The 18,828-nt window shown below is 42.2% G+C and overlaps 2 protein-coding genes across 2 annotated transcripts in view; both read right to left on the bottom strand.

Moving 5' to 3' along the window:
* Positions 1-3,859, bottom strand: part of LOC132086150 (single-stranded DNA-binding protein 3-like) — a 28,392-nt gene extending 24,533 nt beyond the window's left edge. The window contains exons 1-2 of the mRNA XM_059491617.1: positions 3,791-3,859; positions 3,457-3,694 (exon numbers count right to left, since the gene is read on the bottom strand). Coding sequence (XP_059347600.1) covers positions 3,457-3,694; positions 3,791-3,859 — 307 coding nt within the window. The remainder of the gene's footprint in view (positions 1-3,456; positions 3,695-3,790) is intronic.
* Positions 3,860-7,374: 3,515 nt separating this feature from the next.
* On the bottom strand, positions 7,375-9,252 carry LOC132086149 (uncharacterized). Its single transcript, XM_059491616.1, has one exon. It carries the CDS (start codon positions 9,250-9,252, stop codon positions 7,375-7,377), a length of 1,878 nt encoding a protein of 625 aa, XP_059347599.1.
* Between the last annotated feature and the right edge of the window lie 9,576 nt (positions 9,253-18,828).

The raw sequence follows: 18,828 nt of genomic DNA, 5'->3' as shown, positions 1-18,828 counted from the left end.
CAAGCATCAGTCAGGCCACAGAATGGGTACCAGTCACCTGACCCTGTACGCAAACTCCTGGAACCTGTAACCCTTGTTTCCTAACAAATCACCTCTGGAGATGGAGCAGGCTTCCTATCAATCACTAACAAGTTAATCCCACATAATAAGGCAGGTTCGCATGCAGACTGATGCATTGTGAAATGCTGTATCTAAAATTGGTTAGAATAGCACTCAAAATGAATGCAGCCCTCCAAACCACTTCTTTGCTCTGAAACATTAATCTCACTTATAAGGAGAGCTTCATAATGGTAATGCCTGGTATGAAAAAAGTATGAAATAAATCAGGTTTTATAAGACACAGCAATTAATCAGTTTTAGAACTAAGAAAAGACTGTTAAAGCGGCACATTTTTACAATGGCAACTTCTTTAAAGCCTCTGTTACTTCTAAAAAATTAAATGTTTAGGGCTCTCTTTTAATTGTTCATCTGACAGTGTGAACCCCAACCCTAACTCTGGGTCCCTGAAACGTTTTCTACAAGCTAAAACTCTGCAAATAATACTACTCTGTTAGAAAGATAAAGGCTTCATTTTAAGACACTCTTCAGTCTAAGAAGAATCACATGCAGGTATCCTGAAAGGACTTATTTAACTAGTTAGCCTGGGGTAAAAAATTTATTTAATCAAACCAAGGATTTTCTAATAAACACTCTAAAATTATTTCTGATAATATTTTCTTCCCTTGATACTGCACAAACTTCCAGGTGACAGTCATCTTATCACTACATTTACTAAAACAGTAAACCTAACATGTATGCATTTAATAAAATGTATTTTCTATAGTAAAGTTATTCTTAAGAGACAATAATATTATATAGATATAATAATCTTATTAACAATCTCTAATTTGTAGTACTAGTATAGCTCAAATCAGCCTCTAAATCTTACACAAGCGCAACTTACTTGCATAACATTTTGGGAAAAAAAATTAAAAATTAAGATTTCTCTATAATAATTTTGCTCTATAAGAATTTTATAGTTTCTCTTGCACACTGACAGAGAGATGAGTTTTCTATAACAGAAACAGAGCATTAAGTACAGTATCACTATAAACATAAGAGCAGTTCTGACCTGAAGCCTTAGCATCTCTGGTCTTTTATGTCTGTACTGCACAATGCCCCTTCACAAACAGCACCTGATCCTCCGAGTTGCTGGGCACTCTCAGCTTTTATTTGGCCTAATCCAAAACTGATGCAAGTTAGTGGGAGTTTTTGCATCAATCTTCAGGAGTGTCAGTCTGCACAATGCTCACTGATTTTAACTGAAGGTAAAGGTTCTGAGGATCTCACTGAGCCAAGACTGTTAATTGTTAAGGCTAGGAAATGACAAAAAAAACTTCCAGGTTATTATTTCATTTTCTAATATTTTATGGGGCTTCTATAAGACAGATGTTTACTACAGCAGCTATTATGTGCTCATCTGCAACTTTAAATCTAGTTTCTATTAATATATCCTTTTCTTCTCTTTTTACATTTAAACAGAGAACAATTACTCCCAGCTCTAAGAGATTTGACTGAAGTACCAGTCTTAACCTGCTAACTGGATTATGAATGTTATTTGGGATTGTTTTTCTTCAAAACATATTAAACAAAAGAATCTCAGTGGGGTCAAGTATTTCTCATACTAAACAGAATCTTTTATCTCAGTGTTCACTCCACTGAATGCCTTTCCATTTTTAATCAGATGTATGCATCTAATATTTCTGTACTATTGGCTTTTTTCCTCCCCTAATTTACTAGACCATTGAAAGTAACCCAGCAAATTCATAGTAGCAAAGCTTCAGAATTGTAAGTTAATATTTTTCCAAAATTTAAGTGATACAATTTTCATGTATATTCACATAGGGGCCCTTCTTCCAAACAACTCTTGTATTATATAAAAGTACATTTTGTGAAAATTTTTCCCTGCATACAATATTAAACTAATCTCATAAATGAATGCAGTAACAATTCTGAATAGCACTTGGATTATTTTAGAAGGGAAGAGCAGTGGTGTTTTTCAGAGTGTGTCTTCAAGTGTTTTACAATTAACTTTTCTCTAAGACCATAGATGAACAACATTTATACTTCAATGTATTCTTTACTAGACAGAATTTTAGGATCCACACAGCCACAGAATATCACTACAACTCTTCAGTGGTATAAAGCAAAAATACTTTGCTTCAGAAAGTAAATATAAAATGCAGGGTAACAGTCAAATAAAACCAAACAAGCATTGAACTAAGGCTTAGCTTAAGAGACACGATATTTAGAAAGTAGAAAAATAAAACTGCCAAAGTTTTCCTACAAAAATATTTTAAATCTAACTATTTAAAGGTGGCTACACCTACATGATACCTTATGGAAACTGCTCCTATTAAAAAAACGTTTAACAGTCTGTGAGCACATCAAGATGGGAGTTTGGGTATGTTCTCTTTTTACATTACTTTGTTTAAAAGTATCTCTAGAACATAAAAGTTTTAAGTCCACAGAACAGTGGATGTGCTTCCTACATACACATGAAGTAAAACCCCACCAGACACCAGCAATGTTTGGAATTTCGCGGGGGAGACCACCCCTTTCTCTCCCCAAACCACAGTGACACACAATTTCTTTGGTCGCCATGTGTTTTCGCTGCACGGTAACACGATTTTCACTACAGTTTACTGACTAGACCATTACAGATGCGAGGCTCAGAAACGCCGTCCTTTGGCAGGAGAGCAGGTAGAGCCCCGGTGGCAGCCCTGGAGCACAGACCACCCGGCAGCCGTCACCGCCCGCCGCCGCTCGACAAACGCGCCGGGAGCGCCCCGCGCCCGCACAGCCGAGCGAACAAACACCAAGTTCCGAACCCACCATAAACTTGCTCGGACGAGCTTTCGCGCCTCCGCCCACCGCACAGGAGTGCGGTCACTTCCGTTTATCTTCCAAAAGTGAGGATGCCGACTTGGGAAAGCACCACAACTGCTGCGGTGCCCAGTCTCACCGCCGCCGGGAGCGCGCTCAGCCTCCCCGGGAGCGCGCATAGCAGCAGCCCCAGACCCCGCTCCGAGGCCGCCGAGGCCGCGCAGCACTGCTGCCAGACCCACACCCCTCCCAACCCCCCGCTCAGTTTTCCACTCGACACCGCGGAGTTTCCACGTTAAGTTGCGTCCCCGGCCCCATCCTCCTGCTCCCCCGCGTAGCCCTACCTGGGGCCGCGCTCCGGCCGCAGCCGCGCGTCCGGGGACGCCCCGCGACTCCCGCCCACCGCCCGGCGAAAGTCCCGCCGTCAACGGTGCCACCGTGGGGGAGGTGGGGAAGGGAGGGACGGAGGGCCGCAGAAACCTCCGCCGGCCCCCGCGCACCGGCCCCAGCCCACCCGGGTGCGGGCGGAGGGCAGCGGCCCCGGCTCCCCGCTGCCGGCCGGACAGCCGCGGAGCGCAGCGCGCTACTTACCGCGGGCACGCCGCGAGCCTCGCCGCCTCCGCGCCCCGGCAGCAGCGCGGGGGAGAGCGGCGCACGCCGGCACTTTGTCAGGCCGGGCGGGCAGGAGCGAGGGGAGGGCCGGGGGCCGGGCGGGGGGAGAGCCACGAGCTGCTGCCCGCGCCCCGCGCCGCGGGAGCTTACGCGTCTCGAGGAGCTTACTTTCCCCGCCTCCTCCCCCGCCGGGCGGGCAGAGAGTTTGGCCCCTCTCCTTACGGGAGGGGAGGGCAAAGGTACGCGCTCAGCGACGTGCCGGGGGGGAGGAGCGCGGGGAGGAGCCGCCGCCGCCGCCAGCGCCAGCGCCTACTTTCGCCGTAACGCGGGGGACCCGGCCGAGGGTCCCGCTGCTTCCCTGCGCCGCCTCAGGCCGGGACATGACCCACTGGGCTGCGGACCCTCAGCCTGCTGTCCCCTCGTCCCCGCCGCTCGCATGGAGTGCCGCGGCGCGGCTCCCACGCTGAGCCTAATCTGCGGTGATTTAGGGGTCATCCGCGAGCGGCACTTCAGGCTGATGAATGGCTCTTGGCCGCTGTCTGCCCTGATGAGAGTGTCAGCGTGCTCCTGATTGCAAACACTAATGAACTTACATGGCTCCGCTGCGCGTTCCCTCCACCCGGCAGGGCACGAAGCATCCCTCCGCTGCATTTTGTTTTCCGCGGGGACCTGTTTATTTTTATCAGGGGAGGGAAAGAATTTGGGGAAATAATCCGCAGCTCCCCCGCAGCACCGCACCGCACCGCGCCCGGCCGAGCAGAGCCGGCGCCGCGGGCAGCCCGCCCGCCGAGGCTCCTGGGCGCTGCCGGCAGCCCGGGCGCGGCGGGGCCGCCCGGCAAGGCCGGAGGGTGCCGGCGGCGCTCCCCGGCCCGGCAGCCCGCCCCTCGCACGGGTACCCGCAGCCCCCTCGCCTGGCCTTCCCGCCGCAGCCCGGCAATTTTCGGGTTTGGGCGGGAGCCGGGTGCCGAGTGACCTAATTACAGCTTAAACATCTGCTTTTAAAGCCATTTCTCCGTGGTGTACAAAGGCGCTTCTGCTTATTTTTCTCCCTGACTCCTCAGCAACCTCTCGGCTCAAAGTAGTGTTATGAATAAGAAGCTTGACTAGGCCAATATTCAAGCAGCAATCAATTTATTATTTAATATGGTAAAGTATGAGCAATACGGCGCTGGGTACAGTGGGGGAAGTTTTCCCTCCAACTGCACACTGATAGTGTTGCCTTCTATTCCAAGGCAGGCGACCTGGTTCTGAGGTACAGCTCGACAGCCCTCTCTCTCTAGGGCTGTTCGGGCCAATGACACACGCAGACACCAATGTGGTGGACGGTCAAATGGCGTTTATTACTTCTTCTTCTGGGGTCTTATAGTCTTGGGGGTCTCTACGTCAAAAAGGGGTTTGTCTTTCTTATCTATAGTTAGTAGGGAATGGAAAAGTACTGGGTAAGGAGTGGAAAGTTGCTGGGTAAGGGATAGAAAGTTGCTGTGACAGCACTCTCCTTGTTAGTGGAGTTACATTCCTATTGTTAGTTTCTTATCTATGAGTACCAGGGGGTCTTATCTACGGGAAACCGAGGGTCCTGCCTTTCCGTCACATCCCGTCATCTTCCGCAGCGCCTCTTCCCTAGCTACCACAGATAGTTGATGGTTGCAGGTGTTTATAGGGGTACTCATCAGCTTTTTCAGCAGTTTCTATTTCCAATTTTTTTACTCATCAGCAATTTTTATTCCAAATTATTACATCATGATTCTATACACTATTGTGATCTTAGTTTCTCAGGATGTATCTCAAAAGGAGGATCCCAGATGGTGGCGGTCCAGTTTCCCTTTAGTCGAAACCATAAATCCTTGAGGTGATGTTCATCTTCCTTTCTCAAGCTGTTTTTCTCTGCTTCAATAAGGCATGAGATAAGCATATTTCCTTTATATATATTCCAAAGCTATAGTTTCAAGGATACAAGTAATATTCTAAAATTATACTTCAAAAGGTTATTATTGCAGAACTCTTTATGGATTAAATGCAGGCAAAAAGCAACATCTTTAACACTTTAATTCCAATGCTCCTAAATCAACTAGGGTTAATTTGCAAACAAAAGATAGGTTCAAAGGCCTTTTTCCATGCTTTATTCTCCTCAGTTATTAGTAGAATTCACAGCTCTCCCATTGTCGGGGTCCACACATTTCGCATTCACAAATACACACGTCGCCTGTTTGTACCTGACACGAAACACAGCTTTGTATTTCACAGTAGTAGCTGCAACTTTTCGCACACTGAGATGTTACCTACCTACCTACCTATCTAGGACCGCTCTCTTTTTACGCCTTTATCCTTCCCTTTTAAACTCAAAGGCATTTCACACACGAGATGCGAAACACCCGGAGAAGTTAGACGATGAGCAGCTTTGAACGTTTATCTGGCTACCCGCTGCAGTACTTTGATTTTCCTAACTTTATCCACCACATCTCTGACTCTGTAATGAAAGATGCACGACTTTGTTATCTTAAACGTTCCCAAGGAAAATCCCCGTATTCCTCTGTCCTGAAATAACTGGAAATACCTCCTAACCATGGAAACGTTACTGCAGATGTAACCAGCAGGCATTGCGAGGGAGCCAGCTGGACTGTGATCAGTCCAGCAGCTTTCTCTCACATGCCCATGTTTTACTCCAGTGTTTTTCTTTGCATTTGTACTTTGCTGGGCTCGACCCGAGAGACAAGGTGCCTAAGGCTTGCTGGAGGTCTTTTTTGTTTTCAGGCATTTTCATCTGCTCTAGAGAAGTTAAAGTGTCAGGTGGGATGCATGTGCTGCCAGATCGCCACCAAATTCCCAGGAATTTCACTTCCTGAGAAGGCTTTTGGATTTTCTCTGAGGGGATCTTTAAATCAAGGCTCTCCAGATGAGAGATTATATTCTGCTGGAGATCTCCCACCTCTTTAATTTCCTCTCCTCCTACCAAAATGTCATCAATGTATTGGTACACAGCTACAGTGTCAGGTTTAGGTATTTTTTCTAATTCTTTTGCTAAAGCATGATGTGCTAGTGTTGGAGAGTGTTTGTATCCCTGAGGGAGTCTGGTGAATGTGTACTGTTGTCCCTCCCATGTGAATGCAAAGCGATTCATGTCCTCTGGCTGTATAGGTATCATGAAGAACATGTCTTTGACATCTATAGTTGCCATGATTGTGTGAGCCTTTTCTTGTATTGATGTTATCAGTTCAGCTAAATTTGGTACTGCTGCAGTCAGAGGGTCAGTGTTGGCATTCAGCCTACGGTAATCAACCGTAAGCCTCCACTTCCCGTTAGGCTTTCGGACTGGCCACACAGGTGAATTGTATGGGGAGTGTGTGTTAATAATTATTCCTTGATCACGCAATTCCTGAATAACTGGTTTGATGCCTTCTCTAGCTCCAGAAGGCAAGGGATACTGTTTCACATTGATTGTTTTACTGTAAGGCAGTGCGGGTGCGGTCTGAAGCAGCCTAATGTTAAGTTGTGGAGTACCAAAAGACCACAGGAAACCCTCAGTGTCTTCCCACTGTTTTCCTGAGAGGACATCCATCCCTAGCAGATTATTCGGTATGTCCCCAATTACTATTTTGACAATCAATTGATTTTCTTCTCCAGGGAGTGTTATTTTGACTAAAGCAACGTTCATGGGTTCTATGGTTCCTAAAGCATTAAGAACGCAGCATTGCTTTTTTGTTGGAACAACTCCACACTTCTGGGCATCTCTATGTGTTAGTGCAGAGATCTGGGCTCCCGTATCAACAATGTAGGTTACCAGAACCTTTTTAGGACCCGTGATTGCTGTAATTAACATGTCTCCTGATTTATTTTTTGTGAGCCTTCGTAAGTAAACCCAATCTCCACCCCTTCGCTCACCTGTAAGCGGTGGAGATATTAGTTTCCCGAAAGCTCTGTTGGTGAAGATTCTCTGTTTGTGATTTGGGGCACGGGCGGGTGGGCAGTTATGTTGCTTAGATTCTGTGAAAGAAGTTGCGAAAGAGTTACTTCCGGCTTACTGCTGGTGCTTTTCAGGAGACACGCAGCCAGGGTTTCACTGTCCAAGTTCTGTGAAAGAAGCTGAGAAAGAGTTAATTTTGGCTCACTGGCTGTGTTCTGTGGGAGAGGCTGAGATGCAGCCTCATTGCCCAGGTTCCGAGGAAGAGACTGTGAAAGGGTTAACTTTGGCTCATTGGCTGTGTTCTGTGTGAAAGACTGTGATGTATTGTGTGTACTGAACTGTGTACTGGTAGGAGTGTTTGTTAATTTCTGGTGAGGGAGGGGGATTGGGGCACTAGGCTGGGTATTTGATCTCCTAAAATTCCAGTTAGTTATGATTTTCTTCAATTTTTCAAGTGGTAAACCATCCATTATGTCCCGGGGAACCCCTTTCTTTATTCCCATCATCCACCAGCGTTGTCTGTTGGAAATCTGTTTTCTTGGTTCTATGTTTTCAGTGTCAGGGGTTCCCATAAACCGGACACCTTTTGTTTTTTCAGATTTTTCTTCCAGGGTTTTTACAGGCCCATACTGTCTACAATAGTTTATTAAATCAACTGCTACCTCACCCCATGTCCAAGTCTTGCGATTACTATTAGATGTGTCAGATGGTGTTGTGGGAGCCTGTGTTGGTGTGTAGGGTGAAGGTGCAGTGTCAGTGGATTCAGACTGATCAGTGGAGTTGTTAAGAAGTCTTTCTAATCTATCTATTGGGCTTAGAGCCATAACTGTTTTCTGAATAGTGATTGCGGTTGATTTCAATGTTTCTGGAAGCCCACGAATTAAAGGGGTCATAATTTCAGGCTTCACAGGCAATTGCATTGGGGATTCAAAACCAGGAATTAATTTTTTCTCATGAATCATTTGCAAACATGCAGCTTTTTGTACACTTTCTAGGATTTGGTCAGGGGTAGTGGCAATTGCTAGGGGATCACCCCTTTCTAAGGGATTTATTCCCCCAGCCCAATAGGCTGCACGTTGTGTTAGAGACCAGGCATCACGCTTATCTCCTGTTGTTAGGAAAACACCGTGCCCCCAGTAACCACTGGCTTCTTGTTCAGTTAACTTAATTTGGTCTCTGCCAGTGAGGGACACACGGAACACATATTCTGTTTCTGATTCGTGGGGGAGGCGACCGAATTCCTTTTTCAATTTAGCTAATTCGGTAGCACTGAATGGTGTTTGTTTGGTTGTTATGTGGGGATCCATGTCTTCATCATTAATGTAATTATATTCAGTTTTAATAAAAGGTCTCAAATGAGGACAACAATTTTCCCCACAATTTTTAGCTATTTCAGATTCTTTTTGTTTTGCTGCCTCGAGTTCTTTGTAAGGATAAATCTTTTTAATGCAAGGTGTTACTTTTCCTTCCTCCTCTGTAGAGGAGTTGATTTTGTGTATGGCTTTGGTGTGTTCTTCCCTAAGAGCAGCTCGCAGCGTGTAAATTTCATTTCTGTCCTCATTTAACTGTTTTTGCAAAATTTCAACCAAATTTTGAAGGGAATCTATAATTACCATTTCCTCAGTTCTCCGTTTACAGCGGTTTTCTATGGCTGCAGTAAGACATGCTCCAAGAACTGAGCAAAGAATGTTTTTATTTTTACCCATTTTAAATTTTGATTCATGTTGCAGAGAACATATTCTATCAATGACATTTTCCAAATTAAACCAATTGTTCTCTGCCCAAGTTTCTCCGCCGGATGACGGTTTAGCATGGTATTTAGCAAGCAACGTGTAAAAGTCAGCTTTTGCTTTAGGATTGAGATTTTCACTCATTTTGTGTGAAGGGACTAGGACTATACCAGGGAGCTTATTTGCAAACTCAAGTTACACAATCATACAGACTTTTATTCCACTCTGTCTCCCTAGATAGCTGAAGAAACCAAATCTGTCTGGAAGGCACTGTTTTAATTGTTTCAAATTGTCCCTTCCTTTCCAGACAGTCCGGACAAACACACAAATGTTTTCTCTGTGAGGGGACCAGAAACCTAGAACAGGGAAAAGCCACTCAGCCTTTGCTGCGCTGCCCCTCACTCCCTGTGTAGGTGAAGGGACAATATCTGTCTAAAAGGCACTGCTTAATTACTTCAAGTCTGCCCCTTCCCTTTTAGACAGTCCAGGTACACAAAATACATCAGTAAAAAACAGTAACAGGTTCAAATTCAGCTCAAAAACAACAGTAACAGGTTCAAATTCAACTCAAAAACAACAGTAACAGGTTCAGATTCAATTCAAATACAACAACAACAACAGTATCAATATCAGTATCAATATCAGTAACAGCATCAATATCAGGATCAGGAGAAGTATCAGTGTCAGTGTCCGTGCCGGTAAAATCAGTAACAGAAGTGACAGTAAAAATTTCCCCTGCTTTTGCACCGAAAAATCTTTTGTGTCAATTCCGGAGCCTGTGTGCTCAATCGAGCGTGAGATTTGGCTTTGGCGTGTGTAGTCTGTGAGAGGTTACAAACTACACAAAACCTGCAAAATCTCACTGGCTGCTGGAATCCTTGTCCGTGACGCCAATTATGTGAAGGTCCGCCCGAAATGAACGGGTGACGAATGATTTTTGGGTGCAAAAATAACCAACACAAGGCACAGGGGTTTTGCAGTAACAAATCAACGAGGTGCAATTTATTGATTATAACCACAGCTAAATATGCGTTTGGTTAAGGGATCCGGGGAAGAGAAGGGTAAGACAAGGAAAAAAGGAAGGAAAGGAGGTTAGGGAATGGGGTATAGCTACCAAAACGTGATGTCTTCGGGGTCCCGCCGCCGAAACTCGCTGGTACACGTCTTGGGGAGTACTCAAAGGACAGTCGAGCCGAACCCCAATATATATACTGTTCTTGGTTGGGGGAAGGTAACTGAAATTAAGTTTCCATGGAGGGGAGAAGTCCATTGTTTTCATGGCCGAATGCTCACATGTACGTTAAGTTTTCCCCCTCCCTGAGTTGGGAGGGAGTGTAGTCCCAGTCTCTGGACGGAGGTTGCCAGGGGGGTGCCATGGGGGTGCCATGGGGGTGACAATAGGGTGCCAGAGGGGTTCTTGGTTCCTTGATGAGAGGATTCTCATCTCAGTTGGTCTGTCACGGTGGTTGAAGACAGGCAAGAGGGGTTTTCTCATGGAGCGGGGAGGATCCACCCTAGAGCTCAGTCCAGCCAGCTCAGGAGTTTGGAAGAAAGTCCAGTTCAATTGTCCAGAAAAGGGCAGGATGCCCCCTTCGAGTACAGCATGGCGTGTTCTGCAAGCATCACTTGTGAACACACTAGATAAGCAGGAGACTTTCTTTCCCAACCGGCTCAGCAGTTTTAACCCTTCGGTAGTCTTTTCTCATGACAATTGTCAGGCAAAAAATGAAGGATTTTCAGATGGACTTCTACAGGTATATAAACTGATCCGACAGTGCTGAGGTCAGCATGTGGGAATTACAGCAGGTACCACACACACAGAGCCAGCATCACACAGCACCGTTATCAGCAAGTGCAATACAAAACCACAAATGTTTCAAGCCTTTTTAAGTCAACAGTCAATGTGTAATTCATTATATGAGCACACAGAAAGGAAGAGAAAAAAAAGTGTTTTAAAATGGCAATGATGCGTCTTCGTCCCCAGAAAAGTTTTAATAAAAGTAACTACTTTTAAATATAGGTTTGCCAAAGTATTTTAAAAATACAACAACTAAACCAATGGATTTAAATGAATACTATCTACTGACTTTATGGGTGGCTCTGAAGTGGTGGCATTTCATTTCAGAAAGTAGGTGCCACAGAGACCTGGAGAAAGAGAGTTCTGTGCAGGTAAGTGCACAGACAATACAGGCAGGATTGGAATCATCATGACCTCGTCTTTCAAATAAAATATACTACAAAGAGTTTAGCTCTTACAAGAAAGCACTCAAAGTGTGAAAATGTGAATTGCACAAAATTCATTGTTACAAAATGCCTATAGCTAGGCCCACAGGAACAATCAACCCTGAACTTACACCAAATACTGCAATTGTTGTTGCGTGTTATACGAAATAGCATTTCTGCTAAACTACAAGCCAATCTTGTAGACTCAGGGTTTTACTTAATTTTTTTTTTCTTTTGGCTTACAGTGCTAACACAATATTTAAAGTTATGTTTTGCAAATGCAAATTTAAAGCCCTGTATTTTGCATTACTACTTCATCCATTTGCAAAATCTTTGATAAATCCACTAATATAGAACTATTTTGAACTTTTTACTGCCCTCAAACACATTAAGATGCTGCTTTATTATAAATAGAAAGGTAACATCATACCTTCCTTGTGCAAAGCCTACTGGATAGACAACAAGTCAACTACTTATTGATACACATTTGAAGTTCTTGAGCAAGAACAAGTTATTTTGGCACTCTTAACTTGGACATCACTGAAGCAGCATTACCAGGCTTACCAAAATTTAATTAAATTTTAGCCCTTAGAGTTTAAGTTAATTTGAAAAGTGTGCAGGCACATCTGAGTTAGAGCTTTGTAGGAAACTATCTTCTTAATGTCAACTATTAAATGTGACTAAACTCTCTAAAATCACACAGCAGCTATTCCTTACTCATTTGGGTTTTTTGGATTTCCAATAAGTTCACTATTCCAGCACTGAAATAACAAAAGGATATGCGTTCCTCATCGACTTAGAGATATTTTTTTTTCAGGTGAGACTATCAGTAAATCTTTTTGGACGGTAGGTGCTACTGAGAGGAAAGAGCAGGACGTCCTCTGATGCGAGAAGACATGCTGGCTCCTGCACCAATCTACCAGTAACTCCAAAAGACGACACACATTCAAGACATTGTCACGTTCTTTGCAAGCTCCCTAAATTGTTCTTAACGTGTCCTTCCGTACTTGAGCAGTAACTCGGGCTTTGCCAGGCTTTTCGGCACTTTCTGGTTCCAGGGCGCCACGCTCTTTGGGATATTCGCACGTCTGAAAAAAAAAAACCCCAGATCTCAAGGTCTCTGCATTGTTAACGGTCCTGGATCTACAGCTCATGAAGGAAGAAATTGTTTCTAACCATCCATTTTCCTTCGGGGTAAGAGTCAAGATGCGCTTTGCAGCTAGGTAGGGATTGTCTCTACATAACGGAAACAACTGGCAGCATTGTTCTGTGTCAGGATACTTCATAATCACAACTCTAATTAAAAAAAATTACAAAAAAAGTTCTCCTTTCGACTCAGTCTTGCTGGCTGGTCATCAAATGGAAACAACTGTCCCCATTAGTTGGCGCGGCCAGCTCCGCTGTTGCCGCTCCTGTGCAAGCCCCGCGAAGGGACGGAGTTGGCAGCCGCTCGAGCGGCCGCTTCCGAGCAGTCGGCGGAGCCGCCTCGCTTCCCCCTCGGCTGCCGGGCGGGACGGCCGAGCCCGCGCAGCCCCCGCGCCGCGCCCAGCGCGGACCGCGGCGGGGCCGGGTCAGAAGGTGACGAACGCGCCGTGACCGCGCTCTGCCCTAAGCCCCGGAGAGAACCGCACCGCTCCTCGCTGGGAACCGGGAAACTTTGGGAAGAAGGGGCCGCCCGTGGCGGCGGGCGCCAGGGGAAGGTGCAGTGCGCGGGGGCGCAGTGACGGAGCGCAGCGGCTGCGGACTCGCGGAGCTGCGCGGGGCTCGCTCCGCGCCAAGGGCTGCGCTGCCTCGCCCGCCTCACCGCCAGCAGCAGCCGAGAGGCACTTTTCCCCCGAGTATCGAGTTGCGGTACAATTGTAAAACAAATATTCTAATCTGATCACTGACAAAGCCATAAAATTAAATAGCTGTCTGCAGAGGGAAATAAGTCTTAATTACCTTAATTAAAGCAAGATAGGGCCTTACACACGTCCATTTTGAAGCCACTAAATGTACTGATTATCATACAAATCAACCTTTAAATGGGGGTCATGCTTTTCCATTACATTAGTTTGTGTTCTACTGCATAAAATAAAGCTATATGGGAAGCTGACCTCTGGTGAAAATGATGCACTTCAGCTGCACAAAACTGCTGACCCTCTTCATTGGGTCCCTCAGGAAAGAACCTGAAGGAGTTTGCGTACGATTTGGAATACAAAAATGCCTTTCATATTGTGCTAACACTGCATTACAAACTACTGCCTGAGCTAAACTTATGACCCTAAACCAAAGCCCATAATCATTTTAATCACCTTGTATTCAGAAGTAGGAGCCATCACAAAGCGCCGTTATTGCCATCATTGTGTGAGTTAGTACACAAGGCCGTGAAAAATGTAAGATTTGTGTTTGCTGGTATAACACTTTCCCAGCCACTACAGATAGGTGCAACTATCCATATTTTCCTTTAACAGGAGGAATGCAGAATATTTATAGCAATTCAGAAGTCAACATACAGACCTTATATGTACATACAGAAGTTTATGTAATTAAGTCACAATCAGAATTTATGATATTTACAAAGAAGAGGCCTTGTTTTACCTGAACTTCATAGTCATAATTAACATTTTTGTTTTCCTTTCTAGCTAAAAGACATATTTAAAAAGATAACAAGAAATTCCACCAGAAAAACGCTCAGATTTAGGAAATGTGCAGAAAAAATTATTTAAAGAAAAGCACATTGCACAAGGAAAAAAGAAACTAAAAGTGCTTTTCTGTTGTCTAGTTCTTTCCTTTTCTTTTTCTCCTGTGCCATGTATTCCTTCTAGCAGAAGACATCACTAACAAATGCAGTCTGGGAAAAATACCTCTCTAACCAAAAGCTCTAATAGCAATCTGCTATTTCATTATCATAATTTGGATGTCATTTGCTCTGATGTGCTGAAACAGAAATTTTATTAAAATACTACCAGTTAAAAAAAAAATAGGCTGTTAGTAGTAAAATATGTTGTATTCAAGATGACTGCTTTCATTCCTGGAAGACAAGAGTTCAGGCAGTGGAGTGGTAACAATCTGTGTTTGTTCCTGTCTGCTCAGGAGAACTGTTTCTAATTGATCTGGCATGGAATTTAGTTGGAAATGTGTATGTTGCAACCTAAGCACAGTCCCTGTATGCTTTGTCAAGTGATCACCATATGGGCCTTATTTGAAACATTTGAAGGGTTTAGCTATGAACCTTGTTTAAATTGTGCTGTACATTCAACTCTCGGAGCTGAAAAATATATGTAACTGTGTGTATATCTATCGATATATAAATCTATATGTGTCTATATGAATACAGACATATACACATATATGTATAAATACACATCTACATCTACAGCCATACATACAAACTGACCATTTTAGGCATCATGAACATGTGTCAGTTATTTGCATGTTATTACTTATTAATAAGGTACTAGTTACATATTTAAAAATTCTGTTGAGTGGAAATATTGTTCTGATACAGACGTGGCTGATGTTACAGAGTCATTTTCTGTAGATGCCATTTCAATATTCGGGAGTATTTTTGCATTCATTTTTTTGTGAAAAAGATATGCTCAGATCTATTTTGGCACATCAGAATATTTTTTAACCACTATTCTGATGTCACAGAAATTTAATTAGGAAAGCCTAGATAAATAACAGGAAAACTGAAGTTCTTTCACAGAAGACTCTCAGGAGACAATGGGTAACTGTGATTCTTTCAATTGCAGGGCCAATCATCATATTTTAACCCTCACAAATCTTAATAGTGATTTCTTCTTGTGAATGTAAAATGAATGGAAAATTGGAAAAAAATACAAAAAAAAAGGAACAGCTTTTAATTCCATGTACAACCTTACCACACGTGTGTGGAAAATAAACATTTCATATAAATTGCATTTCAGTGCTTTGCAAACTAAAGTAATATATGCTTTTCATTATTTTACTAAAATTAAGAATGAGCTCACAGAAGTATCTTTAAAATTTCATATTGTTTAAGCTTGTTTGGGAATGGCAAATCATTTCAGCATGATGAATGCCTACGCAGCAATCAGAGATACTTATATATCCTGCAACACTTAAATTCAGAGCTAAGAGAAACAAATACTTTCATTTTTATGTAAGCCATTATTAGAATTTACTTCAAAGAAGTCTGACATACTATGTCCTATTGCTTTAATATAAGCTCTGTATTAGAAAATATGTTTTTCTCTGTGTTACATGGCATTTGCAGCAGCAAAAGCAGTTGCATAACATTGTAAAAGCACAAAGAGGTACAGCACATATGCCACTGTGGGCAAAGTGAAAGGATTTTTGACCTACACTCAGACAATCTAAAGAAAAATTACTATGATAAAAGACCTTGGGAAATCTCACTAAAAATGTCTACACACATCTTTTGTGAAACAGTTTTAAAAGAAGTTTCTATTTTTACTTGAGAGCCACAGAATTTTGAGTTTTTGAATTTTCCTTCATGGCATTAGCCATTAGCCCAGCTTTACATCAGTACAAGCTCATTGATTTCTCTGGATCCTGAACCTGAGGGCAGAGAGGGCTCAGGAGTGACAGATACACGGCATTCATCACCAAGGGTGGACAGCTCATCACCAAAGGGAAGGCAATTTAATTACCTATTACAAATGCTGGAATTTCAGACAGCACTTCAGAGTTATAACTTATTATCCTTTCCTTCTTCTCATTTGTTAAAACAACTCTTTGCAATTCATATTGAAAGTAAAAAAAAAACCACTCCAAAGTGATCATTCAGTGAAATAATTCTTCATGCTTTTAGGTTACACTACAGATTGGAAAGTTGCTCTGGGTTTGGTCACCATCTCAGAGTGTAGTAGACTTTCTGAGCTGGTCTCCAAGAGACTTTTCCTTCACTTCTGATGGATAAATTGATTGGACATTTCTGTTTCAAATATATATAAATACCTCAGTTTTAAATTAAGATTTTTCTGTATTTACAAGAGGTAAACTTATCCTTATTTCCATAGGTTTCCCTAAAGCTGCTTTCAGGTTACCCAGAAATGCTGAAGTATCCTGTTTATAGTGTGGGTTGTTTTCTTTTCATGCATTTGTCTATTTGGTGGTGGTCTATTTGTATGTGAAAAACAGTTTTAAAACTAGCCGTTCTCTGCTACACAGAAATAACATATTATTTATTCCAAATACATATTATGTATACAAATAATACACTTTAAGTTTCTTTGTTTTTAATGGAGAAAAAGTATGAAAAACTTAAAGGCAAAAAAAAGGTAATGCTTTTAATTTTTTTTTTCAGCAAGGCTTAATGCTAAACTAATCGTCAGGGAGTCAAACAGACAAAATTTCTTTCATCTTGGTGTCAGCAATAAACAATCAATGATATCCTTTCTTTTTGGTAGACAAGCACTTAGAATAGGAGTGGACAGCTCCTCTCACTTAATAAAATAATTATTTATCTAATGGTGGGAGAACAACCTCATTTGTACATTTGCTTTTCTCTTTTAGCAAACATTCTTCACTGAGAACATATCTCAAGGAAAAATAAAATGTGGAACCTCCTACGGGATACATCCAATTTGAATGTTGTTGGAATGCCGCCTTGATATTTTATTTCAGGCACGCTATCTCTTCTTTTTTCCCCTAGAGGTGAGAAGTGTCTCTTTCTTGTGCTATCTTCAGTGACTGTCCTTACACATTTGTGTGTTAGGGGACAGAGATGACTCCTCTGTAGCAACTGAGTTGTACAAGGAAAAGGCATTCAAATGGTGGCTCTGTTCTCAGCCAAAAGATGAGCTGTATCTGCATGATTTTCTCATTTCAGGGAAAAAGAGCCAGCAAATATATACAGTGAAAAACTCTACAAACTGAAAAAAAAATTCTGCTATCCACTACCCAAATTTTTTCTTTTGAAAAAGTCCTCTGTGCTGCTAGAATTGAGAATGATACTTCATGTACATGCTGCTATCTCACTACTGAGTCAAATTTCTCACAAAGATCTGTCTACCGTTTTCAAGTCCAAATTCCTAAGTCATAAGCTGAAAGCACAAAAAAAGTTTATTTGCCCATTATTTTCAATAAAACTTGAATCTGTGAGAGGAATTGCAGAAAATTTGCCAGCTATACTAGTGAAGGAACTTTCTTCCTTTAGTTTAAAACCAAAGCAAAGGAATTGAAAGGTTTTTCTCCTGTAAGTTAATATAAAAACTCAGAAAGCACGATCCTTGATGTTGTATCTTACTGTAAAAATTAGGCATTTAGAGGGTCTTTGTTAAGCACTGTGATGGTACAAAACCAGCTAAAATACAGTTTTTGCAGTCACCATACCTGAAATGCATGACTATAGACAAATCCATCCTGCACATTTCTTTTACCCTCTCTTGCATTTCCCCCAGAAAATTCCATAGAGGAGGATAAATTGATGCATTTTATCCATGTATTTAAGTTTGGACAATACTGATCTTTTAAGTTAAAAACATGAAGTATATAAAGAAGCATCAATGCAAAATTTCTTTCATCATTAAGTATAACTATTCAGAATATTGCAGATTTGTAAATAATTAATCCTTTGATCTTGTTCATTGGCTCTTTATCTGACTCATGCTGAAGCTGTCAACTGTTACATATCTAAGAAAATATCATCATATGCATTCACTAGAATAACAGGACAGACTGAAATGAGTAGTTTTAGATAATTTTATTAGGTTATAGGGTTTTTAATATAATTCAGTAAGTATGTGAACTTTTAACTTGTGTTAACTCAATTTCCTCATGCTTTCATTTATCATTTGTTGAGGACATTACAGTGATTAGCCAAAGCCCTTCCAGCTCTTAATGTTCTCAATAAATTCTGGTTTGAATTGACTGTCACTTTCTTGCTATAATAAAGTAGGTATTTGACATCTCAGAAGGAACCTGACTACTGCCTGTTACATTTTTCTTGAAACATATTTTCCTAGTTCCACAAAAACAGAAGCATAGTTACACTAAAGATTGTAATGAGTAGCAGAGCAGGTAGATGAGGTAGACAAGTACATTCTCAGAGTCTCATAATTTTTATTCTTTTGGGAAATTAAAATGATATGGCATGCCTTTTGTTTGACAAGCTATACAACATTATAATAGTATTAAATGGTTTTGTTACCAAGCTATTAGCAACTTCTGAACTCCCTCAAAACCAAAATATCCAGCTTGCTAGCAATAATTCACTCTTCTGCAATACAACTGCAGCAGCAGTGTTTTTCTGTTGGGTTCAAAGATTAGTGTGTGCCAAGTGCCTTGAAAGCCAGTCTGCTGAACTGCAAAACGGCACACGACAAATTCCGCAAATTTATGTATAAAAATTTCAAAAGCCTTTTCTGTCTTTTTTGAATTTATTGAAGTTATTGTAAGATATATTCATTACTTACTTGGTCAAGTAAAGATCAGGAATGCCATATGGAACAGAAAAAGAGGAGATTTATAGCCCTAAGTCTTCCTTATAATACTATGTATTCACATCAC

The sequence above is a fragment of the Ammospiza nelsoni genome, chromosome W (assembly GCF_027579445.1).
Source record: "Ammospiza nelsoni isolate bAmmNel1 chromosome W, bAmmNel1.pri, whole genome shotgun sequence".
Lineage (NCBI taxonomy): Eukaryota > Metazoa > Chordata > Aves > Passeriformes > Passerellidae > Ammospiza > Ammospiza nelsoni.
Note: the sequence above shows the minus strand (reverse complement) of the source record. Positions and strands in the feature narration are given on the sequence as shown.

Bases quoted from the DNA above. Each gene is read 5' to 3' on its own strand.
- LOC132086149 (XM_059491616.1), bottom strand. From the start codon at position 9,252: ATGAGTGAAAATCTCAATCCTAAAGCAAAAGCTGACTTTTACACGTTG.